This window comes from Cynocephalus volans, chromosome 17, assembly GCF_027409185.1.
Source record: "Cynocephalus volans isolate mCynVol1 chromosome 17, mCynVol1.pri, whole genome shotgun sequence".
Classification (NCBI taxonomy): Eukaryota; Metazoa; Chordata; class Mammalia; order Dermoptera; family Cynocephalidae; genus Cynocephalus; species Cynocephalus volans.
In genome coordinates, this window is record NC_084476.1 from 9,267,797 (window position 1) to 9,292,559 (window position 24,763).

Below are 24,763 nucleotides of genomic sequence, written 5' to 3' on the forward strand. Positions count from 1 at the left end.
AAGAAGCTCATCGCAGTCCTGGTTCCAGCTCCTGTTAGGCCCCTCTCATCCATACCTAAGGGAACAGGACCATTATTTAGACAAATACTGAACACATGTGAGATGCAGGTGGGAAGGGTGTTACTGGACATGAATCTGACAGTGTCTTGTTCTCGTAGGGCACCCAGCATGGTAAGAGAGTCTGGTATAAGGCCTCATGGGGTGGTCTCCAGGTTAGGAGCCTGGGACAGACCAAGCTCTGGTCCTGGCTCAGCCACTGGTTCAGCCACTGGTTCACTGCGTGACTTTGACAGGTTGCTTTCCCTTTTGGAACCCGTTTCCTCATCTGCAAAACAGGGACAGCAGTGGAATCTGTCTCATCAAGCGGTTGTGAAAACCTGCTGACATTGGTCATGGAAGAATTTGTATTATGTTTTAATTCCATTTTTCCATGACCTTTTTGAAGTACCCTTGCATAAGACCCAGAAATGAGAATGCCTCCTGCCTGGGGCCAGCGTCGCAGGGCTTTCATGATGAATCTAGAAGGGTGGACAGATGCAGACAAGCATCTGAAGTTTGGAACGGGATCAGAGCATGGGCATGGGTCGCTGGGGGGACAGATTGCTGTCTAGCGCAACCCTAGGTGCCAGGTCCTGTGCAGTTGCTCATAAATACTCAAAGAACCCTTTGGAGGTGGGTCATCATGGCCGAGACAGCTAGTCCCCATCAAACATCCATGTGCTCATCCCCATTTCCCAGTCTCCCTCATGGCCAGTTTGGGCCATGTGACGAATTCTGGACAATGGGCTGTGAGGGGAAGGGATGTCTACCAATTCTTGGGTGAGTCAGTTCAGAGTGGATGTGTCTTCATCCCTCTCTTCCCCTGCCATGGTCTCTGGTGCCACATGTTCCAGTGATGTAGCTACAAAACGGAAGAGGGCAACCTGACTCCGTCAGACTTTGTGAGACAAATAGACCTTTATAGTGTTCAGCCACGGAGACGGGGGATTGTTTGTAGAGGCAGCTAATGCTGATTGCCCTGATGACTACAGTACTACTACAATTTCTGCTTCATAGAAGCCCAGTCAGTTGCCTGCAGTCAAACAGCTTGTACGTGGGCAGAGCTGGGACTCATACCCAGGCCTGACTCTCATGGCCAGTTTTTAACAACTATTCTTTCTCCACCTCATGACAGGCTGTCTCCAAGCTCTGTTATCCCATCTGAAATTTTATGAGAATATCCAGCAGGGACAGGGGGCAGCTGGAGCCTCAGAACACTGAGCGAGTCTGGTGTGAAATCCTACTGTTCTGGATTGCACTAAGCAGGTGCTTCGCTCCAGCTTCTCTGTTGCTGGTGATGATCACTCATGATAAGCAACATGTGATGAGGAAGGTGACAGTGGCTCACTCTTGCTTGGCAGAGAATTGCAAGTGGGTTCTGCACAGTGACTCCCAAGGGAGGAACTCTCCCAATGTCGCCATTGCTCACTCTCAGCTCTTACCTGCTTCTCCCCCACCCAGAAAGGCAGAATTGTAAAGCACAAGCTTCAGAGTCAGACTTGGGTTCAAATCCCTGCTCTGCTACTTACTGGCTCTGTGACCTTGGGCAAGTCACTTTGCCTATCCGAGCCTCAATTTCTTCATCTGTAAGCTGGGGATAGAAATACTAATTCCTTATAGGGTGGTTTTAGGCATCAGAGATGACAGATGGAAGCACTCAGCACAGTGCCTGGCATGGGTAAGTCTGCACAATCCAAGGCAGGCTCTCTTTCTCCTGGGTGTGTTCAGGGGCTATCATAGGGGAGGGAATCAGCACACAGACTCACACCAAGATTAGTTACATGTTTATTGACAAAATAGGATACACATACCTGTACACAGGTATCACTGGGACATTTCAAGAACCTGCCCCCCTCTTTTCTAGGCTCCCTCCTGATTTAGTGTGGGCTCTCTAGGAAAGGGTTTCTGGCATTTTCTCGCTGGAAACCTTGTAGGTGTGTTGGCTGGGCTCTCACTGCTTCTCATGTCCACATCTGCCTTACCCTGTGGGCTGTGGACAAGGGGCAACGAGCCTCTGCTCAGTCACTCATGTCCAGACCAAATTCTGGATATAACTCTTTGGTGGTGACACTTCGGATCACAGCTGAAAGGAAGGAAGGATGGATGTCCAGTGGGGAGAAGTGGGGGAGAGCATGGCCAAAGCTCTGGGCTAGCCTCGTGGCCCTGACCCACCCAGGACCAGCACCTCTGGCTCCAAGCCAGTGCCCACATGTGCATCTCCCCTGATTAGCCAAGGTCACCTCCCTCCTTCTAGGCCTCCTTCCCTGGGCCCTGCCTGGCTGCCCAACACGCCAGGCATTATACTCAACACTTGACCTGTGAGGTCTCCCTGAACCCTCACCCCATCTTGCAGAGTAAAGCGAAGCTCCCATAGAATCCGATCTCCATACACAGCAGCTGGAATCATCTGCTTCAAATGTAACTGACAATCTCCGCACATGCTGAAAACCCGACTCCTCAGCACAGTCTGCATGCTGGCCCTTGCCCATCTGCAGCCCCAGGATGCTGTCCCTCCTCTGTTTGCCCACAAAGACTCATCATTTCCTCCCCTGGGAAAGGTTCTCCTCAGAGGTCTCCCCTGACCACCTTATCTCACCCCCCCACCCGGTTCATACCTCAATATTCTCCCCATCTCTGCCCTCTGTCTCCTTCATAGCACTTAACACATTTTGTAATTAATTTGTTGTGTTCATTTACTTATTGCCCATTCCCCCCACCCCCAACACCAAAACCTAAGCAATAGGAGAACAGGGACCTTCAAGTTTCTGGTTCACCCAAGTGTCCCCAGCACCCTATTGAGTGCCAGGAACACAGTAGGTGCTCAATAAATATTCACTGAATGAGCAAAAATGGATAGGCCACAGCTCCAGGTCTCAAGCTATCTAATATGAGCTTATACTCCTCACCACTAGGCTACACTTCCCTCACATTCCTTTCTTCTTGGACCCTGGTCATCCTCTTCTCTTTATCTATCTATATTTCTCTCCTGTTTTCTCCTTCCCCTCCTCTGGGACCCATTCTCCAAAGAAACACAGAGAAGCCCTCCCTGCTGTGTAATCCTGCAGGCTGATGGGCATTTCTGTGACATGTGCTAAAACTCAGGCGGCAGCTGGGCAGACAGCCCCAGCTCTGCACACTCTCCCAGGGGTCACTGGCTGCTGAACCCCAGGGCCCACCACTCCAAGCCAGCTGATGGAACTGAAGTTTGTACAAAGCCATCTACACATTTCCTTACCAACAAGGTGGGCTGTTCTAACCGGCCCAGATACACAGGTGTCCGTGCCTTGGCTAAAGCCCTCTGGATAGTGAGATTTTGTTCAAGGAGGAACAAATACCCCTTTAAGCCACAAAGGGTCACCCTTACACTTTCTGCCTCTTTAGCAATTCAGCCATTTGAGGCAAGAATATCACTTTCAGCATGCCCCATAAGACTGGGGACCCTTAGTCCTCAGCCGAGCAGGTGGACAAGCCCTACTCAAACCTGCCTGTAGCTCCAAAGCAGGCTCAGTACTGGAGGAGAAACCCCAGGAGCTCAGGTAAGAGCTGTACAGCTGCTTTGCTGTGAGCAGAGGGGCTAGGGCATTCCCAGAGCTGGTGAGCTGAGAAGGGAGGCAGGGTTGACAAGTTAGGAGGCCCAGGAGCAAAATCCAACAGCCCTAGGGGAGAGGACACTCTCATAGCTCTGGTCGCTCCTCTGGAGTCCTGCTGCTCACCTAGTCTGCCCAGTAGCATCTGCCCCACATCCTTGATGTCATTATACTCGTGGAGCTGGGAGATGTGGTCCTCCAATTCATCCACAGTGTAGCCTCTGGAGTGAGGATGGAGAGAGAAGGAGAGAAAGACAGTTAAGAAAGCTGATGTGGAGGGCTGGCCCGTGGCTCACTCGGGAGAGTGCAGTGCTGATAATACCAAGGCCACACGGGTTTGGATCCCATATAGGGATGGCCGGTTAGCTCACTTGGGATAGCGTGGTGCTGACAACACCAAGTCAGGGGTTAAGGTCCCCTTACCGGTCATCTTTAAAAAAGAAAAAGAAAGAAAGAAAGCTGATGAGGGGGCCGGCCCGTGGCTCACTCAGGAGAGTGTGGTGCTGATAATACCAAGGCCACGGGTTCGGATCCCATATAGGGATGGCTGGTTAGCTCACCAGGTGAGCATGGTGCTGACAACACTAAGTCAAGGGTTAAGATCCCCTTACCGGTCATCTTTTTAAAAAAAAAAGCTGATGAGGATCCCAGGCTTAGACAGTAATGAGGCATCTTGGGCTGATGTTTAGTTCACTTGATTAGAACATGGTGCTGATAACATCAAAGTCAAGTGTTCAGATTCCTGAATCAGCCAGCCACCAAAAAAAAAAAAAAAAAAAAGACAGTAATGTGGCATCTGTTCAACAAATGTTCACTGAGGGCCTACTAGGTGCTAGGAACTGGGCATGTAGTGATGGCAAAATAGACCCTGTCCTCATGAAGATCACAGCAGGGCAGGGGATCTGCCCAGCTCCTCACTCCTGGCAAATGTGCCCTGTCCCATTAGGGAGGGGTCCCCAACCACATTGGTACTATGTGGCTCTGGCCATAGTTAAGGGACTGAGAGATGGGCACATGATCCAAGCAGCCAGGCAGATTCCCTCAAGTGTGAAATGCACATTCAAAGGCTGCTCAGTCTTGGCCATGTGGCTGGAACGAGGAGCATGGGGAACTCCAGGAGTTGTGGAAAAGCCAGCTTCCCCTACACACTGACGCCCCATCTGCAGAGTGAGAAGGGAGTCCATGCGGAGATGAAAGTAGAGGCAGAGAGTGTGGTTCTGGAGAGAGACTGGGACAGCGACAGCCTCCATTCCCCACAGCTTTCCAGTTTCTAGTTCTAGGCCCTCCACAGCCTGACCACCTCCCTACCCGACAGGCTCCTGAGACTCCCTGAATCCAATGGCACAGTCCTGTTTTGATGCTAAGCTAGTGCCACTGGGTTTCAGTTACTGGGCACTAGTTAAATGTTATTTTAACCACGCTGATGAACCCAAGGAAACTTACTCAGATATTAATTCAGAGATCTCTTTGTCCAGCATGTTGCTCTTCTCCTTCAGTTTCTGAATGTCAACATGCAGAGACTCCTTGTTGGTCCCATTAGCCTGGCCAGAGTTGGGAGATGGACGCTGAGTGGCAGAAAAAGGCATCAGCCGGACTGATGAGTTATCCACAATTCAGAGCCCCCAATAGCCACTCCCTGCTTCTGCTTGGTAATAGACCCCCAACCCCACAAAATAAGACTACAATTCCCAGCTTCCCTTGGAATGGGTGTGGCCCTATGATTAAGTTCTGAGAAGTGGAACTTAGTCAGAAATGGTGTATGCATCATGTGGGAACTGTCCTTCCAGGGACAGGGCATGCCTTTCTCTGGCCCTCCTACTTTCTGCTGGCGGGAATGTGGATGTGACGCTGGAGCTGAACAGCTCTCTTAGGTGATGATAAGCCACATGCTGAGGAGGTGGCAGAACAAGATGGAGGCCTGTGTCCCTGAGGACTGTTTAAGACACTGTTATTTGGGGTTTTCTTTCACTCCGAGACAAACCCAATCCTAACTAGTGGGCCCACCCTGGCCCCCAATCTGACCCCAGAGAATCCACTCCAGGTATCCTTCTTGCATTCTCCTCTCAAGTCTGCGATGTCACTGGGTTAATAATCTCACTGGATAATAAAACCCTTCTCAGGGGGCTACAGTTCATCTTCGTGCTTTCTGCCTCTAAAAGCTGCAAAGTCCTGTGCCCAGTACACAGCTAATCTTCAGGATATGTATGTTGGATGAACTGTCTACATGTGATACAAGAAGAGACTGAGGCAGATGTGGTTCTTATTCTTAGGTCAGTGGCTTGTAACAAATACTGAGTGAGCGCCATCTGCTAGGCACTGGCAAAGACTCTGGGGGCCAGGAACGGCCAAGACATCAAGCCTGGCTCCAAAGAGAAAACATCCCACAGTTATATTCTTCCTCCAGCTATCTCCATTTAAAGCTCTACTCACGTGTCACCTCATCAGAAAAGCCTTCCCTGACCACTGTCTAAAACAGTAACGCCTCTATCCCTTTGTCCTAATGTATTATCTCATTTCTCACCACCTGACCTGTTACATATTTCATTATTATTTTCATTATCTGCCTTTCACCACTGGAGGGTAAACTCCACAGAAGCAGGAACTGTTTTTTTCACTGCAGACTGCACAGTGTCTATGACAGTACCCGGCACATAGTAGGCACTAAATAAATATTTGCTAAATGAATGGGTGACTAATAACTAATCAACTCATTATAAACCTGAAAAGTGCTTTGAAGTTGAAGTATAGTGTGCTAAGGGAGTGTCTAATGGGGCAACTGGACTGAGCAACTGGAGTGGGGGTAAAGCTTCTCTGAGGAAGCTGAACTTTAAAGGATGGGTAGGCGTTTGGCAAAACGTTGGAGGAAAGTATTGCAGACAGAGAGGACAGTAAGTATACCCAAATGCCCTAACCCAGAAGCGGGCACGTGTTTGGGGGGAATGAGTGCTTTCCACGTGGGTGGAATGGTGAGGGGATGGTGGTGTGAAAAAGAACAAAAGCAAGTGCTTGTGGTGCTATTTATTAGAAAGGAGAGGAGGCAGAGCCCAATTCCAGAGCCTGGGGTACCAATGACAGATGTGAGGACTTGGTTTGTGGTCCTGCTTAGGACACCGAGTGTGGTTTCAGACTTGGCAAGTGGGAAGGCAAAGATATTCTGCAGGCAGCTCTGAGTGTCCAGAGAAAGGTCAAGCTGGAGAGAGAGATGGGAAGGTTGTGGGCACTGGGGTGTTGAAGGCATAGGTGTGAGACTTTTTTTTTTTGTAGCTTTGAGGGGTGTATAGAAAGAGAACAGCAGAGAGAGGAGAGCAGAACCCCCCAGAAACCTACCGTTTACACGGTAGGAGCAGCAGGAGGCAAAGAAAACCAGAGGCAGGCGATCGGGATGAGGCACCTGCAAAGAGGCCCAAAGAGGAGAAAGCACAGGGTACTGGGTAACAGCTCAGGCTTTGGAGTGGGACTACTTCAGTTCAAAGCTCAATCAACCGGATCCTTTGGCAAACTGGTGGCTTCCCACCCACATCGTCTGGGCTCACTGCAGCTTATCCATCAGGCCTTGCCTGCAACCTTACCACCTCTGGGGGGCCCTCCTTGTAACCCCAAGTCTGGACTCCCCCTCTCCCCGTCACAGAATCGTACTCACACTGTCCTGGAATTTTTTTTGCCTTTTCATCCCCCTCAGCCCGTGGCTCCTGGAGGGCAGGGGCTTTCTGGCATCCACCTGCGTCCCAAGTGCCTGGCTCCGAGCAGTTGCTTAGTCAATAAACAAACCAATAAAAGTCTTTCCCGATCTAACTCGGGCAACCCCACCATGGGGGATGAGAGAAGAAGGAAAAGGAGGCAGGGTTTTGGGGTAGCTTGCCGGAGAAGGAGAGACTATCATCAGCTAAAGGAGCGGACAGCGTGAACGCCAAGCGTCTTCCTGACTGAGGGGTTGGGGGTATATTCAGAGGCAGGGCTGGGTGACGGGCGACACCAGTGAGCAGGGGAGATGACAGGTGCTGGAGAGGGGTAAAGGCATCTGAGGAGGCGTGGGAGGGAGGTGACCTCGCACGGGACAGGACACCCCTTCTTCTTTGAAGATTGGAGGCAGGAGGAAAGGGAGGGGAGGGGCTGGGAAAGACCTGGAGGCTCTCGGCAGATCAGGTCCTGCCGGGGGAAGCCCTGGAGAGGGCTGGGGTGGAGAAAAGGGCCGGGGACAGCAGACGGACTCACGGGCGGGGAGCAGACATACTCACAGGGGATCGGAAGGCCCCGCGACAGCTTCGGTGAAGGCCTGGTTCCGTCCTGGAGAGGAATCCGAGGGGAAAGGCAGATGGGGCCGAGGGCCGGCGCTGCGGGGAGGGGGGCGGTGGGGTGCGACAGGAGCCGCAGCTGGGAAGCAGGAGCGAGCGACGGGCCCGACTGGGAGGGGGCAGGCACTCTCCCCGGGCCGCTGAAGGGACCCTCCAGGAAGAGGGCGGGCGGGCAAGCGTCTGGAGCGGGGTCTTTGCAGGGGATTTGTGGGACCAGAGTGTCGGGGCAGAACTGTGAGGAGTCAGGAAGGGGGCTGTGAAGTGAGACGCTTTCCCCTGCTGTCCATTCCTCGCCCACCTTCTGAGCCCTGGGGTCCGAGCCCCCCGGGTCAGGGGTTTATGTGACGCAGGAGGGTCCAGGACGGGAGCTGGAGAGCGGCCTCTCAGGTCGGCCAGCTGACGAGAATCCCGCGAGGGTCACCATCAACGGCCGTACAGAAAGCTGCGCGCGCACCCAGCGAAAACCCCGCCCCTCCCCGGGAGGGCGGGAACCGCGATTGCGCGCGCAGCTTTCATTGCGGCTCCACCCGTCCCTTCTGTCCCGCGGCGGTCTGGCTACGCCCCCTTTCCCTTCATCTTGCTCATCCGCCAATGGGCTGCGAGCATTGGGGCTACGCCCATTTTGATACTGCCTAGTACCGCTTTGGTTCCGCCTATTTTGGCTTAGTGGCACATCCGCTCGGTCGTTGCCGGAAACAATTCGCAGTGGTTGCTGGGATCGTGGTGATGTGGCCCCCCCTTCCCTCTCCCCGCCCCGGAATGTCGGAAGAAACCCGACAGCGCAAATTGGCCGCGGCCAAGAAAAAGGTAAACCGCGCCGGGTCGCGGCCCCCTAATCGAGCCCGAGGCCCCTCTGACGGTGGGACCTTGGCCAGAGTCTGTGCCACTTCTGAGGCACACCGGGCTTGCCCCTCTGCGCCTCTTGACTCCCCCCACCAAAGTCTTCTCAGCCTGCCCCGCCCCTTCAGCAGCCCAGCCCCCTCCCTCGCCCGGCGCCCCCGGATGACATTGGGCCGGAGACTCCCGGGGCTCCCCGTCCTGGTCTCGTCCCTGGCCTCCTGCCACCCCAAACCGGACCTTCCTGGGCTCCTGGGTCCCCTAGGTTCCCGTCTCCAAGGACCTCGGTCATATCCCTGCGCTCCCCTCCCCCTCGGCGGAGAGGCGACTCAGGCATCAGTAGGGAGGAGTAGAAGGTAGTTACGTCACTGCCCCCCTCGGGGCTGTCACAGTCTCCCTGCGAACTGTCATTACTGCCTGGAGCCCGGCCTTTGATCTGACGACCCAGTTCCCTAAGTGTTTTCACCCCTTTCCGGCTTGTGTGGTCATGGCACAAATTTCTATTTGGAAGGATACCCAGGAGTATGGGACCTAGGACCGAGAGGTTTCTGGCTCCCTTACTCCCTTAACTTAGACATTGACAACGTGAAAAGCCTACACTTCACCAGTGAGCTTGAAATGTTGACAATATTTGTGGGTGACAATTGGGAGAACGGGTTTGATTTGGTTTTCTACCGGGTTTCTACTCTCTAGAGACACTTTACAATTTATTTCTGAGTCTCTGTCTCACATTCGAATTCCCTATGATTGTGGGACCAGAGTATCTTTCCATCATTGCTCTCTGGAGTGAGACCTGCTTATCTTCTGTGGAACAGATCCTGGGCAACCAAACTTCACAGCTTGAATCTTGCCTACATCATTTCAATCTGGGGTGTCACAGGATCAATATGGGGCATCTTTCTGAAGCATCACTTTTGCTTGATTCCATTGAGAAAAAACGTATTAATGTACTTAGGGGTGACATTCACATAGATTGTGAGATTATAATAGACTTCTCTCTGAAATGATGCTTGGGTTGTCCTCTTTCTGTTAGGTTCCCAGATTCACTAGGGGTGTGCCTTCACTGCCTTCTGCCATTAGGATACATGATGTAAATGTTTGAGAAGTACTGGGTGCAGCAATAACAGCTGTGTAAGAAAGGACCCCAATGTCTAATTCCTAAACCACACAACATATACGGTTCCTGCTTAATGTTTACTTTTCCACCTCTGCCTCTGGTGTTGCCTCCTGGCAGCTGCTGATTCATGGCAAAGCTCCAGAAGACTGAATTTAAATTCTATTATTGCCTTTTTTAGTCGTGTTATCAGTCCATTTCTTCAGTCATTAAGTGATCACTACAACACCTTGTAGGGTTGCTGGTGGCAATAAATCAGATGGTACAAAAAAGAATATTTTGTAAAAACTGTAAAGTAGGATGTGAATATAGGGGTGTATAGTTCTCATGAATATTTCTGTTTTTCCTTTTCACAGTTGAGAGAATATCAGCAGAAGAACAGCCCTGGTAGTCCTGCAGGAGCAAAGAAGAAGAAAAAAATAAAAAATGGCAGTAGCCCTGAGTCAACCACTTCTGGTGATTGCCACTCACCTGAAGATGTGAGTCTTGGCTGGCTAGGCTCCTGGGAACAGGGGGCTTAAGGGGTAGTAGGTGGTAATGGTTGAGATTGTGGAATAAGTGTAAGGCACTGGTTAAGAATTCTGGGTTTGAATCCTACCTCTCCCTCTGCTAGGGATATGATTTAGGGCAAATTGTTTAAGCTCTCTGGGCCTCTCTTTCCACACCTGTAAAATAAGGGTAATATTGTTTTACTTACAGTTAGGAAGTTTAAAGGAGATTTGTTTTTATGTCAATTCCTAGTACAGGACCTAGTACAGAGTGCACATGTAATAAATGGTAGTTCCTATTTGATTTTCCTCATCCCCAGCCGCAAGGGGAAGCCAGGCCAGTGAGACAGCCACTTGCCACGAAGCTCTCCCTTTAGGAAGCATGGAATGAGCCCCGGGTTGTGGTGAGGAAAGCCCCAGGCACTAGGATTAGGTGAAGATCTGAGTTTTGAGTCCATCTTTGCCACCAGCTTGCTGGGTGACCTCAGAAAAGTCACTTCCTCCCCTTTGCCTCAGTTTCCTCCTCTGTAAGATGATATTGTTGGATGAGATCAGTGTCTTTCAAACTTACTTTTTAGCTATAGCCTCTTTGTTTAAGTGAACCCTTCCTTAGAAGTCTGGTTTTTAAAATGGAGATGGGGTTGAGGAACCCTACCAGATTCATCCCCCACATCCTGGGCCTGAGGAGAGTGTCCAGTGCGTGTGTGAAAAGCTGCATCAGTTGAGTGACTCCACTCTACGTGACTGCGTCACTCAGGGGATTTTTCCTTCTCTTTGTTTCTGCCTCTGGCAGGGTAGCAGGTGGCCTTTGGGAAGGATGGCACGGGCCATGGGATTGATTTCCTCTGCTTTTCTTCAACATTCGTTTCTCTGAAGCCACCTCTTCCTCCTTCCCTGACTCTCTTGCCTCTCTCTAAGCCACTTCTTTCTTCCCCCTGCCCTTGTTTCCCCTTTTCGCCTCCTGTAGATTCAGGACATTCTGAAGGTGCTGGTGTCCGACCTTAATCGTTCCAATGGGGTAGCGCTGCCCCCATTGGACAAGTGGAAGGTGAGCCAGTGCTGAGCCCCCCTTTCTGTCTTGCTCCCTCCTGGCTGTGCATGCCCCTAAGGCTTCTGTGATTTGGGGGATTGTTTGCCTCTGGCTGATTTTATGTTGCTGCCATTAACCCTTGGCCTGTTTGTCTGCTTCTTCACCTGCTTGGCTGGTTGGGTTTTTTCCCCTTCCCCTACATCTTTTGTCATCTTGGAGAAGATGAGACATACCTCGAAGGTTAAAGGTAATTTGGGAATAACTTTCAGAGCAGAAGTGTGGGATTTGGTCTTTTGAGTGCCCAGTGTGGTGCTATCAGACTAGGAGAGATTGAAAAAAAAAAAAAAAACCTTCAGGTCTTTCCCTCTGGGCATCTGTCCCCAAAAAACTAGTAGACCACATGGAAGGTTGTAATTTTATTGAATTGATTAATTCATTTTCATTTCAGAGTAGGACCCATAGGGTTGAGAAAAAGTGAGTTTGCATTACAGTTGCAAGGAGTAAGTTTATTTTTTTCAGAGGAACTAACTGTAAAGGATGTGAAATTAACCAAACAGATGAGTGACCAGGACATTCTGCCCCTAATCTCTTTTAAAGATCAAATGGACAATTTGCCATATTCATTGGGCTCTTGATAGCAAAGGCACTTTGCTAACCAGTGGAGAAGATAGATGAACAACTAGGATGCACACTGAGGGAGGCAGACTCCTCTCAAAGAGACAAGGGAGGATGTGGCAAGGGGGGGGAGGCTGGAGGGGGTGGCATTTAAGACCAGTTTGAAGGTTAAAGGTAGCTAATGGGCCTCCATGTGGAGAGTGGAGGAGGCAGGGGGAGCGGTAGGGTCGTGGCCAGCATTATCACAGAGCTCCTTTCAGGGACACAAGGAGCCTGGCAGGACAGGGGATTGGGGTACATAGAGCTAAGAGATGACCTCCTCCTCCATGATGTTGGCAATACCTCCTTAGCTAACTTGCCCGGGAGATATCTGTCAAGGTACAGGAGCAGGGCTGAAATAGGCTAGATCCTGTTGGAGATGGGCCCGGGGGAGGGACTGGGACAGGGCCCTGCTGGCTGATATTAGAATGTTTTCCAATCGTCATAACCATTCCCATTCAGTCAGGTAGGTCTGTCCAGGCCTGTCCAGGTGCTATGACTCACCTCATGGGCTCAGAGGAGACACCGAGTGGCACGGTGGGAGGAGCACATGCCTAGAGGCGTCCTTCAGCCATGAATTTGGCTTTTGCTCTGCCTGTGGTCCAGTTGGGTAGGAGATCTGGGGGCCTCAGTTTCCTCATGGGAAAAATATTAGTGTGCTCTATGCCCAGCACAGGTCCCTCTGCTATGGAAATGAAGACCCAGATCCCCATATTCCCTTCTTGTTTTTAAATCCTCTCTACATCAGTACCTTTCCCACATAAATTTTCTACTCCAGGAATGCAGGCCTGTGTTTGCTGTCTCCTGAGTAGAACTGATAACATTTTTAGAAATGGGGAATAATGGAGAGAGAAAAATAGGATGGGACATTTTGAAGGGAGTGGACATTTTAAACTCCATAGTTAGCTACAAGACTTAAAATTATGAAATAACTTGGTTGCTCACAAAGCAATCATGTTACATATATTTAAAAGTCCTCAGAAAAATACTTTTCCCCCTTTGAGCATTCCTGTGTCTATTCCTAGAAATGAGTGGGAGCCCAAGATTCCAGGAGGGACCCAGAGCCTGTCAGAGTCCCTGGCTGGGAGTGCCAACCTCTCCTAAAGTCTCATGCCCGGTCAGCTACTAAAGCCCTGCTCTACCCATTAGGTTCAGTTGTAGAGACTGCCAGGGCAACTCCAGGTTCCAGGGTCAACAGTCACACCATGGACACCAGGTTCTGGGGCCATGGTCATAGTCAACATGCAAAGACACCTTGGCTCATCCTCAGTTCCCTCAGGATCTGCAGTACTTCCTTGCTCTAAGGGGGCAGTGGATTTGGGTTTTCAGAGGTGAGGGTGATAGGTCCAGAGAGCAGGCAGCCCTTTCCGCAGAGAGGTGCAGCCACTTCCTTCCCAGGCCTAGCTTCCCTGGCCAGGCCTTGGGTCCCTAGTGCTCTTCCCTTGTCAAGCTCCAGCTGGTCGTCCATTGTTCCCATTCTGTGTCCATCTGGCCCAATGGACATTAGACGATCTCTAGAGCCAGAGGCTTGGACTAAGAGATAGGCCTGAGCCTGGAGAGAGGCTGGGTAGAGGTCTGGTCAAGCAAGTGGGTCCAGTTGGGGAAGAGGGAGAGGCTTCCACATGGCTCCGAAGTCCAAAATCTGAGGTTTGTTCCTTAGCTGCTATTTTTGGGAAAGAGGCCCCACCACCTCCAGGATGCCCAGAGTCAAAGGGCAGACCTCTTGCCCCTGGTTTCTCAGGTTTTCTCTTGGTGGGTATCTGTTTCTGGAGCTGGGAAGTTAGGGTGGGGATACTGGCTATGGTTTATTTTCTTTCTGCCTCCAGAGAGCAGGTAGAGGCTTCTAGCTGGACAGGTTTTTGCCCTGAAAAGGCCTGAATCAGAGACGTGCAGCCAGTCGTTGGTGGGGAGTGGGGGCTGCAGAGAGGAGGACAGAGAGGAAAGGAGAGCAGGAGAAGAGAGAAGCAGACAGCCATGTTGACCATGACCTCTGCTTCAGACCACTATCCGCCACCCAGCAGGGGCCCAGGGGTGGAGGCAGTCTGTGACACCACTGGCTTTCTGGAAGAACAGGGCCCTTCTTCTCCCTGACTTTGGCACACCTCCCTCCTGCCTGCTGTGGCTGCCACAGGTCAGAGCCTGGTACTGTCTTCTGCCAAACTGTAGGGAGACAAGGTGCTTGTGTGTTCATGGAGGAGGTCTTGCAGCCCTTGCTTTGAGCTTTGGCTGCCCAGAATGCTGCCAAGGTGCTAAGACCTGAGCGAGCCATCTCCACAGCCCCCCGTCTCCACAGTGGCTCCCAACATGTGTGATTGTCATTCTGACTGCAGCAAGGCCTGTCCTGCCTGCTCCACATAGTTGTGTCCAAGAAAGTGGAGCGCCTTCTCTCCTGCATTGCCCCCTAACCCCTTGCACTGTTCTGTGACAGGCATCCAAAGACTGCGCTGCTCCTGTGCCACCAACTACTGATGACACCGTGTCATCTGGCAGTGTCCCTTCGCCCGGTGCTAGTCTCACTAGCATGACATCACCTCAGGTTCGTGTCTGCTGCCCTCCGGTGTGTTCGCCCCTTCCTCCTTCCCAATGGACTGTACCTACTATGGATTCTCTTGTCCTTTCTCCAGGTGGCTTGATTCCTAGAGCCAAGTGCCCTTCCTGGGGACTGAGATGGGGGAGGTCAAGACAGGGCTTTTCCTTGAGGTCCAGGGAGATGAAAGGTTGTTGGAATGAGCTTGGCTCACCTGCCTTGTGTGACTCTTACTGGAAATTGAATGATGATCTCATATGTCTCTTCCCAAACAGACCCATGATGCTGACAGTGGCCCTAACCACATGGATGAGACCAAGTGAGTGTCTCCTAGTGGGGCAGCAGTCCCTAGGCCGGGACTCAGGGAAGGCCACTTTTTCCCACTGAGCCACCTGCACCCCTGACCCATGTCTCCATCCCTAGGACTTTGTCATCGACTGAGAGTCTGCGACAACTCTCTCAACAGCTCAATGGTCTTGTGTCTGAGGTACCCCAGAAATTGGGGCCCAGAGTGGGAGAGTGGGGAGGAAAGTAGGATAGAAGGAAACTGAGACAGGGATTTACAAGAGAGAAGATCCTGCACCAGCTGACTTGTTGGGTAATGTTGCATTCGTCACCTCTCCTCTGAGTCTTCTCCCTTGAAGCTGTACCCATGAAGGATGGGCTACGAGCTTGGCTTCCTCATTTGCGCCTGCTGCAGAAAGCACAGGATGATGTTGATAACATCAAGGTCTAGGGTTCAATCCCTGTGCTGGAAACCACCAAAAAAAAAAAAAAAAAAAAAGTACAGGATGAGAGGGGCTCAGGAGGGGAGGGGCGATGGGGGAGGAAAGACCTTGAGAAGTTAGCACGAAGGGGTTACATAGGAGGGCCTGGTCCAGGTTAGGCAGGAAAGAAAATTTTGCCAGTTGACTGGGAAGAAAGGAAGTCAGAGGGCTTTGCCATCGAGGGCGACAGTCTCTCCATGTGCGCTCTCATGTCTTCTAGTCCACATCTTACATCAACGGGGAGGGCCTTGCGTCTTCTGCTAACATGAAGGATCTGGAGGTGAGTGCCCCTGCAGGCAGCCCCCCAACCAACTCCCACAGTGGGGGCTGGGTGCCCCGCTGCCAGCTGAGACAGCCCCTTCCCCCACCCCTAATGATTGCTCTCTCTACCTTTCCCCCCAACCCTCCTCCAACTCCTACTCTCTGCATGCGCCTCAGAGCCGGTACCAAGAGCTAGCAGTAGCCCTGGACTCCAGCTATCTAGCAAACAAACAACTCAGTAGCACGATAGAGGAATTGGTAAGAGTCCAGTGGGGTCCCCCAATCCCACACTGCCAATCCTGGGCTCCAATTTCCCCTTGGGGCTCTGAAGGGGCTGGGGAACCCTGTTGCCAAGGGAGAATGGGGTGCTGGGGGCCTAGGTCTCAGCTGGAGGGACCCCAGAGCATGCAGCATGGCTCTTTCTGTTGCTGCCCTGTCTGCCTACTGTCTCTTCTCCAGACACTCCTGCTTTAGTCCTCGCCACACTTGCCCTTGGCTGTCCCTCTGGTGGAAACACTAGGCTGACTGTTGTTAGGAGCCCTGTGTTCCCACCCTGGCTTAGTTCCTGCTTTGCTCTGTCTTTGGTTTTGGACAAGCCACCTCTCCTACCTGGGCTTGAGTGTTCTGAGATAGAATTAGAGGGTATCAAAGGTCCCTTTCAGCTCTAAGAATCAAAGATTTCAAGTCACACTTGAAACATCAGGGAGAAGGAGAGCTTTCCTGTCCTTTTCTTACCTAGATCCCTGCTATTAAGAACAGTCCCTGTCCCATGGTGTGTGGTTAGTGGTGAATGAATGTACCCTTCTGAATTACAGGCTGGCAGAAGGGTACTCTTTCTTTTCTCAGACTCCATTTCTAGAGGTTTCTGTTATTGTTGTTTAAAGAGAATCCAGATTCAGAAGTTCAGCTCTGTAGCTGTGAGTGAAAACCAACAAAGACCCAAATTCTGTTTCCTTGGGAACTCGAGAAGAGTTTGTCAGTTCTTGTCCCCGTAGCGTCTGAGAGCTTTTCTTTCAAAATCCATTCCTGGCCCCTGCCCACCCCTTCCTGGTCTGGGGAATGGAGCCAAGGGGGACAACCTCAGTCACCTTCCTTTTACTCTCCCCACAGAAACAGCAGCACCAGGAAACTCTGGATCAACTGGAAAAAGTAACATGATTTCTTTGTTTGCGCATTCTATGGCTGATGGGTTGGGGAAAGACTCAGATGGAGAGGCCCCAGTCTTGTCTTGCCCACTTCCAGCCTCGAGAAGACTCATTCCCTGCGCCCCACCCCCAGCCCCACAAGGTCCCTGAGAATCTGGTCTCACTGGTGGACCTGTCCCTGGGCCATTATTGGCATTCTAGGGGCATGTTCCGTGTTATTGTATTTCTGCCTCCCCCAGTAAGAGACATTTCTTTCCTCTTCTTATAGGAGAAGAAAGAATGTCAGCAGAAGTTGGCAAAGGAACAGGGGTCCCTCCGGGAACAACTGCAGGTGAGTGGACTGTATGGTATTCCCTCATGTCACCTAGAAAACCTTCCTTCCCTCTCTTTCAGCACCTGTTTGGCTTTCTCCCAAAGGTTCACATTCAGACCATAGGGATCCTAGTGTCTGAGAAGGCAGAATTACAGACAGCCTTGGCCCACACTCACCAGGCAGCCAGACAGAAAGCAGGTAGGAATCTGGGCACCCCTTCCTCCCTCAACCTGGTGCCTTGGCAGGTCTTTGGGGGAGTCTTTTGGGCTCCATCTCAACCTCTGTCATTCTAGAAGAGTCTGAGGATCTTGCCAGCCGCCTGCGGTCATCTCGGCAGCGCATAGGAGAGCTGGAGCGGACTCTGTCTGCTGTCTCCACACAGCAGAAGCAGGCCGAAAGGGTGAGCCCAGCCATCTGCCCTCATGTTTGTGCTTCCACCCCCAGGGGAAAAATGAGCTTAAAGAATTAGATAGACCTGGGTGTTCAAATCCCAGCTGTAAGTGATCTTAGCACTTAACCTCTAATACTCTTGCATTTTTCACCTACAAAATGGAGATAATCATAGTAACTGCCTCCTATGGTGGTTGTGAGGATTAGATGGGATTGTTAGCATGGTGCCCGGTGAAGCACTCAATAAAGATTCAAACAATGGTGATAATAGTAGTAACAATAGCAATGTTACCTGATATCTCTGGGCCTGTGTCAGCCAGCTGTAAGTCAGATCTCTTACCCTGCCTTTTCCACCCTTACTGAGTTCTTATTAAAACCAAATAAGCACATGGGCTTGGGAATGCCTTGAAAAAGACGTAAAGTGTGATTCAGGGCAAGGGAATGTTAGTGCCCAATAGTTGCTGTAGCTCTCGGTATAGTGTGCCCCAACTACATCTTCTACCTGCCAACTCCTGACTTCACCCTTCTGTATTTGCAGTGCAATAAGGAGTTAACCAAAGAGCGAGATGCTCTCAAGCTGGACTTGTACAACAGCAAGTAGGAGGGGAAGGTGGATGGGAGGTCTGGGGGGCCCCAACACGGGTGATGTGGTGGGAGGTGGGAGGGGTACAGGAGAGCAGGACGAGGTAGTTGCACAGGTTTGGATGTGTGTAGAGCCAAGCTCTGGTTCCAGCTGTGCCAGTGACTTGGGTGTAGCCTCAGGCAATTCATGTCTTCTCTCTGGACTGTCACTTGTGACTGATTGATTGCTGGGGTCCCCTTCCCATGCCACGGTTCTGTGGTTGTGTGGCAAAGGTAGCGTGTTGATCACCCAAGTGTTCCTTTCTGTTCTTCCTCCACTGCTTCTGGCTATAGGAAAAACAGTGAGGACCTGAAGCAGCACAACTCTGAACTTGAGGAGAAGCTTCGAGTTTTAGTGACTGAGAAAGCAGCCATGCAGCTTGGGATGGAAGAACTACAAAAGAAGCTGGAGATGTCCGAGCTCCTGCTGCAACAAGTGAGTGGCTGAGCCCCATCCAGCTGGGGCTGCGGTTGCGAGGGTTTATCAGTGGTGGCCTCTAGCCAAGAGCTGGAAAGTTTGAGTCCTGGTTTTGGTTCTGCCATAGGATCCTCCAGAGATTGCTAAAAATCCACAAATTGATTCCTGGCCCAGAACTGTAGAATCAGACTTTCAGAGATAGGTCATTAAAAAATGTTTCGGTTTTGAAAGGATCCTGGTTGAAAACCATTGTTATGTAGATTACATTTATATGGCTAGCCCATGAGTCTTTACTTCCTCCTGAGGGCCAAGGCAACACTTTATTATTACTGTGATAGTAATAATAGAGGGTAGAGGTCTTTATTGACCCTGAGTTGTACTTTGGTCCTAGCTCAGACCCTCGTGGGGTGCATTGCACGGAATTGTCTGAGCTCCTCAGATCTAAACTTCTCACTTGTCAACCATCCAGCTCTCTAGCCAGTCTGAAGCCCCTGATAATAACCAGCAGTTACAGGAGGCCATGGAAGAGCGGGCCAAGCTGGAGACACATGTGGGGCAGGTGAGGCTTTGCAGAGGGAGGGATGTGGAAGGAAGATGACCCCAGGTGGCCAGCAGCAGGAGAGGACCAGTGACAGCTCCTCCTAACTTCTGCACCCATTCTTGCAGCTGATGGAGTCGCTTCAGCAACTCCAGCTGGAGAGAGACCAGTACGTGGGGCACCTGGAAGGAGAGCGTGCCGTCTGGCAGCAGAGGATGCAGCAGATGGCAGAGCAGGTGAGGTCTGGCCCTTCCTTCAGCCCCCCACTTTGGAAAGGTCACTTAATCTTTCCGGGTATCTGTAAAATGGGATGATTCCCATCACTTGCTGTGGAGTGCGGCCAGAGGCCATGTGTGTTTTGGTTTTATGGGGGTGGGGGTAAGAGAGAGGTTGCAGCCTGTCCCTCCTGCAGCCCCTGCCTCCATGGCTCTTCCTCCTGTACTCTGAGCAGGTGCGCACATTGAGGGAGGAGAAGGAGCATGGCCTGAGTCAGGTCCAGGAGCTGGAGACCTGCTTGGCTGAACTGAGGAGGCAGACAGGTAAGCTGGGGTTGGGGTGGCCTGGGAGCAGGCAGAGGGAAGAGAAAGAGGTCTGTGCTAGCAGACAGCAAGTCTTGTCATTGGAGCCTCAGTGTCCCCATCTGCAAAGAGGGATGGAGTGCCCATTGTCAGTCACCCACCATTGTCTTGAGCACAACAATGTGAAGAAATCTATTTGAAAGTGGCTCGAAAGATTGACCATCATCTGGGTGTGAGGAATTATTAGCCAGGAAGCCATGGTTTGGGGCGAGGAGCCTGAATTAGGAGCTGTGGGCCAAGAAGAGGGATTTTTGCAACTCCAGAGGCCAGAGGCCCTTTTGTCTGCTTCCTTTCTCAGCTGAGCCTCCACCCCCGGAGCCCCCAGTAGGGCCCTCTGAGGAAGAACAGCGGCTGCAGGCAGAGGTTGAGCAGCTGCAGAAGCAGCTGGAGAGCCTGGCAGGTCAGCTCCATGCCCAGGTTAAGGACAACGAGGGTCTGAGCTGCCTGAATCGAGAGCAGGAGGAGCGGCTGCTGGAGCTGGAGCGGGCTGCGGAGCTCTGGGGAGAGCAGGCAGAGGAGCGCAAGCAGATGCTGGACAGTATGCAGAGCGATCGCACCACCATCAGCCGCGCGCTCTCCCAGAACCGCGAGCTCAAGGAGCAGCTGGCCGAGCTGCAATCCGGCTTTGTCAGGCTGGTGCGCCACCTGCCCTGCCAGCCTAACCTCCGCACTCGCCCCCTGGGCCTTTGTTTCCCCACTTGTAAAATGGGGTGGAGACCTCACACAAAATGGTACCTGTGAAGACACCCCATGAGCCAGAGCCCTGTTCCCCACTCCCTGCACCCTGGGTCTCTAGCTGTATTGGGTAGCCACTGATAGCTTCTCTCTGTCCAGACCAATGAGAACATGGAGGTCACCAGTGCACTGCAGTCGGAGCAGCACGTGAAGACAGAGCTGGCCAAGAAGTTGGGCCAGCTGCAGGAAAAGCTGGGAGATCTGAAGGAGACGGTAATCCCTGCCCCATCTGGGAAGGGCTAGGAGACAGGCAGCAGCCCGTAGGGAGGGGAGGTGCCAGGGCCAGTACAGAGACAGCTCCAGCCTGGGGAACAGGTAACCCCAGAGTTCTGCACAGCAGTCCTGTGACTATTCATTGCTCCCTTTCCTCTGACTTTTATAGTGAGTAGCCCTGGGCTCCTGCCAGGTCTGGACATGGTCATCCCAGCCAGAGGCATTGAACCCTGCTAAGCGTAGGGAAAGAGATAGTGGTATGACAGGAGGCTCCTTGGATTCAGACTTGATTCTAATCTCGGTGCCACTGATCACTATTCACATACATTGCACTGTTAAGCCTCAGTTTCCTTAACTTAAAAAGAGATTAGCATTGTCTCACTGAGGGATGGAGTATTAAGTGAGGTAATGCAGGTAAAGTATTAGGCAATTCGTGTGCCCTGAACAGATGTTGTTGGTCCCCTCTGCTTCTCCACCAGCCCGTGGCCTGAAGTTAAAATGGTGGGAAATAAGGTTTTGAGTGTGGGGCTGGGTGCAGGAGACCTGGGGCTCTGGGCAAGGGAGGCAGTCACTGAGGCCTGGAGCGAGGGGGTCAGGAGCCTGAGCAGGCAGCAGAGCCCATGGTGCCCCTCTACCCTACTTATGGGTACAGATGCTGGAAGGAAGCCACCACCTGCCCTCACTCCCAGGGTCTTCCTGCAGGTGGAGCTGAAGAACCAAGAGGTTCAGAGTCTGCAGCAGGAACGAGACCTATACCTGGCCCACCTGCAGCAGTACATGGCCGCCTACCAGCAGCACGTGGCCACCTACCAGCAGCTGACCTCTGAGAAGGAGGCGCTACACAAGCAGCTGTTGCTGCAGACCCAGCTCATGGACCAGCTGCAGCATGAGGAGGTTCAGGGCAAAGCGGCAGCTGAGGTGGTCCGCCAGGAGTTGCAGGAGACCCAGGTGAGGGAGCTGCTGAGTGCTGGCCCCAAGTGGGAGGGCCTGGCAGACTCTGTGCCATCTCACTCTCTGTCCTGGTCCCCAGGAGCGCCTGGAAGTGGCCAGCCAGCACAATCAGCAGCTGCAGGCCCAGCTGAGCCTCATGGCTATGTCTGGGGAAGGTGAGTGAGCCTGCCCAGAGGGAGAGGAGAGAGCCTGAGGAAGAAGAGGGGCCCTTAGCAGCATGGCCTCAAGGAGTGGGAACTGTCAGAGGAGCTGATCAGTCTCCTCTGGGAGTGGCTGGCCAGGGTCACACAGTGAAGGTGGGAGCAGAGGTGGGCCCAGAGCCTTCTTCCCAGGCCCATTCTGTGTCCCTTGTTGGGTTGTCTGAGGACCCCTCTGACTGCCCCCAATAGGAGATGGATCGGAAGAGAAGGGTGAGGAGGTTGCTCGGTCCAGGCTGACCATCCCGGAGGACCTAGAGAGCCGAGAAGCCATGGTGAGCCTCGCTCTTGCCTGCTAGGCACCCTTACTCATCTTGGTTTCCCTGCCCTGTGATTTCTCTTGAACCCCACACCTTCCCTGGGAGCCAGTGGTGAGATGCCATGCCACCTGGGGCTGACAGGTGCACCCACTGAGGCCAAGAGGGGATGGGCTCCTCTCTGCCTCCCTGCCCCGTTCATCCTGCATATTGCCCACACAAATACACATGCACCTCTTGCCCACAGGTGGCATTCTTTAACTCAGCCCTAGCCAGTGCCGAGGAAGAGCAGGCACGGCTGCGTGGGCAGCTGAGGGAGCAGAAGGCTCGGTGCCAGCGCCTGGCTCACCTGGCAGCCCCATTCCAGAATGAGCCGGGGAAGGAGGCCTCAGTCCCTGGGAGCGGGGGTGACTGTGTGTCTGGGGAGACCCATCGGGCCTTGCAGGGGGCCATGGCAAAGCTGGAGGTAAGTGAGCCTCTTCTCACCTGGGCCAAGAAGGGTGGGGGCGGGGCGGGGCAGGTTGCTGCCAAGACCTGAACCCGTTCTTCTGGCTCTAGAGCCGCTTTCTGGAGCTCATGAAGGAGAAGGCAGATTTAAAGGAGCGGGTAGAGGAACTGGAACACCGCTGCATCCAGCTCTCTGGAGAGACAGACACCATTGGTGAGTGGGAGAGGCCAGGGCCCATGGCAGGGGAGCTGCACGGTGGGTCGGGGAGCCCCAGCATCTGAGCCCTGTCCTCCTGTGCACCCTCCCCACAGGTGAGTACATTGCTCTGTACCAGAGCCAGAGGGCAGTGCTGAAGGAGCGACACAGGGAGAAGGAGGAGTACATCAGCCGGCTGGCCCAGGACAAGGAGGAAATGAAGGTGGGGGCCCTGGACATCTCTGTGGGAGGGGCTCGGGCGGGGCTCAGGCGCTGAGCACCTCTCTCTCCAGGTGAAGCTGCTGGAGCTGCAGGAGCTGGTGCTGCAGCTTGTGGGCGAGCGCAACCAGTGGCAGGGCAAGTTCTTGGCAGCTGCCCAGGGCCCTGCTGATGAGCCCACTCCAGTGTCTCCAGCTCCTCAGGAACTTGGAGCTGCCGACAAACAGGGAGGTGAGTGGAACCCTAGGGAGGTGGGCAGGCAGGTGGGCAGGAGCAGGGGAGTGCTTGTCCAGCACTCAGTCCTGCCCCCTTCTCTCCAAAGATCTTTGTGAGGTGAGCCTCACTGACAACGTGGAGCCGGCACAAGGACAGGCTGGGGAGGGATCTCCCCCTGAGAATCCCACTGCACAGCAGATCATGCAGCTGCTGCGTGAGATCCAGAACCCCCAGGAGCGCCCAGTCTTGGGCAACAATCCCTGCATCCCCTTCTTCTACCGGGCGGATGAAAATGATGAGGTCAAGATCATGGTTATCTGACATGTGGAGCCGGGGGCTCTGCCCCCACCCTGTCCCTGCCACTCCTTCCCAGTCACCTCTTTATCCTTAGAACATTAAGACCCTGTTTAAAAAACAAAAAGAAAAAAAAAGATCATGCAGCTGCTGTGTGAGATCCAGAACTCCCAGGAGCGCCCAGGCTTGGGCAGTAACCCCTGCACCCTTTCGTCTATTGGGTGGATGAGAATGATTAGGTCAAGATCATGCTTGTCTGACATGTCAGACAAAGCCCAGAGAAGTGGGGCCAGGGGCTCTCTCCTCATGCAGTCCCTGCCACTCCTTTCCAGTCACCCCTTCACAGTATTTAAGACCCCTGTCTAAAAATGAAAAAAAAAGAAAAAAAAAGAAAGAAAAAAAAGACCCTTGTCTAATGTGGGGACACGAACAGGTGCAAACCCTTTACCATCCTGGCCAGGTCTGATGAGGCAAGACAACAGGGCAGCTCTAAAGGCAGGCCAAGACAAGGGCATTGGGGAGGTGGGGCCCTAGTGGTAGGCCAGGCCAGAGGGGGCCTTAGTGGCAGGCTAAGTGAGGTCAGTCTTCCTTCTGGGGGCTCACATCTTTCTGAGAGGCACTTTGGGGCAAGACAGCCATGCAGCAGTTTCTTGGGCCTTCAGATAGTTGGGGCTAGGTGTCGGCCAGTGAGGACTGTCAGTGCAGGCGGTCTTTCCTTCAAGTGGCTTCCATCCTCTCTCTCCAAGGCACTGAGGCTGGACCACCAGGCAGCGTTCTTTCTGGCCTGATGACAGTTGGGGCCAACTGTAAACGAGGTGGGGGCACAGGCCATTGGGGGGTGTGCTTCCCCTCCCTTAGTGTACATATTGTATCTGTGTAACATTTTGTATATTCTGGGGCTAGGGCCGCCCCCTGTATCATAGCAGAGGTTGGAGCTAGCACGTGAGGAAGAGGTTCTAATAATTATTTGGGGCTGGGAAACTTATTTATTGATAGCACAGGACAGAGGAAGGAGGCGGGGACAAGGCTGTGGTGCCCTGGTGATGCGGCTCCTGTTTATTTTCCTTTTTATTTCGGAATAAATGGATTTAGCCATACTGCTTGGCCTTGCATGTTCCTGTTTCGCTCTCTGGGTCCTGGGGTTTGTGCCACTGAACAGGAGCAGTTCCTGCCAACTGGCAGGCCTCTGGGTTGTGTGGAGCCCCAGAATGTCTGAGCTCCAGTGTCTGAGCATGTCCAATGGGGCTGTTAGGGGTCTTCCAGGCCTGTCTCCTGTATGCTGCTTGGTGAAGCCTGGGGAATTCCTAGTGGACTACCATGGGGGTTGTAGGGGGTGGTCCTACCCTAACAGCCAGCAGTCTCAGAAGCCGGAGATGGTGGGGAGGGAATGCAGGGGTCAGCATCCTAGAGTGCTGACTCCCGGTCTAGGCCTTTTCCAT

At 52.7% G+C, this 24,763-nt stretch overlaps 2 protein-coding genes across 3 annotated transcripts; one reads left to right on the forward strand and one right to left on the reverse strand.

Moving 5' to 3' along the window:
* Positions 1–1,810: 1,810 nt before the first annotated feature.
* Positions 1,811–8,335, reverse strand: SWI5 (SWI5 homologous recombination repair protein; the record flags this gene model as incomplete). Its single annotated transcript, XM_063081652.1, has 5 exons — positions 1,811–2,122; positions 3,753–3,847; positions 5,070–5,191; positions 7,862–7,910; positions 8,217–8,335. Coding segments are annotated over 5 exons (450 nt in total), but the record flags the coding sequence as incomplete, so codon positions are not given.
* Positions 8,336–8,636: 301 nt separating this feature from the next.
* On the forward strand, positions 8,637–24,421 carry GOLGA2 (golgin A2). 2 transcript variants are annotated; one of them, XM_063082067.1, is made up of 27 exons: positions 8,637–8,725; positions 10,226–10,348; positions 11,325–11,405; positions 14,470–14,577; positions 14,844–14,887; positions 14,992–15,055; positions 15,556–15,615; positions 15,774–15,854; positions 16,707–16,745; positions 17,010–17,072; positions 17,159–17,252; positions 17,348–17,454; positions 17,983–18,041; positions 18,360–18,501; positions 18,953–19,042; positions 19,150–19,257; positions 19,473–19,560; positions 19,898–20,235; positions 20,434–20,547; positions 21,250–21,495; positions 21,578–21,653; positions 21,888–21,970; positions 22,200–22,418; positions 22,511–22,613; positions 22,712–22,818; positions 22,889–23,045; positions 23,137–24,421. In XM_063082067.1, the coding sequence occupies exons 1-27, from the start codon at positions 8,645–8,647 to the stop codon at positions 23,349–23,351; spliced, it is 3,090 nt and encodes a 1,029-aa protein (XP_062938137.1). In that variant the 5' UTR covers positions 8,637–8,644; the 3' UTR covers positions 23,352–24,421. The 2 variants fall into 2 exon arrangements, with proteins under 2 accessions (XP_062938137.1, XP_062938138.1); XM_063082068.1 differs by lacking the exon at positions 15,774–15,854.
* The last annotated feature ends 342 nt before the right edge of the window (positions 24,422–24,763 follow it).

Excerpts from the sequence above, each read along its gene's own strand:
- GOLGA2 (XM_063082067.1), top strand. The coding sequence starts at position 8,645 with ATGTGGCCCCCCCTTCCCTCTCCCCGCCCCGGAATGTCGGAAGAAACC. Across the intron at positions 22,819-22,888 it reads AGGACAAGGAGGAAATGAAG|GTGAAGCTGCTGGAGCTGCA; the intron begins GTGGGGGCCCTG and ends CTCTCTCTCCAG. Across the intron at positions 23,046-23,136 it reads AGCTGCCGACAAACAGGGAG|ATCTTTGTGAGGTGAGCCTC; the intron begins GTGAGTGGAACC and ends TTCTCTCCAAAG.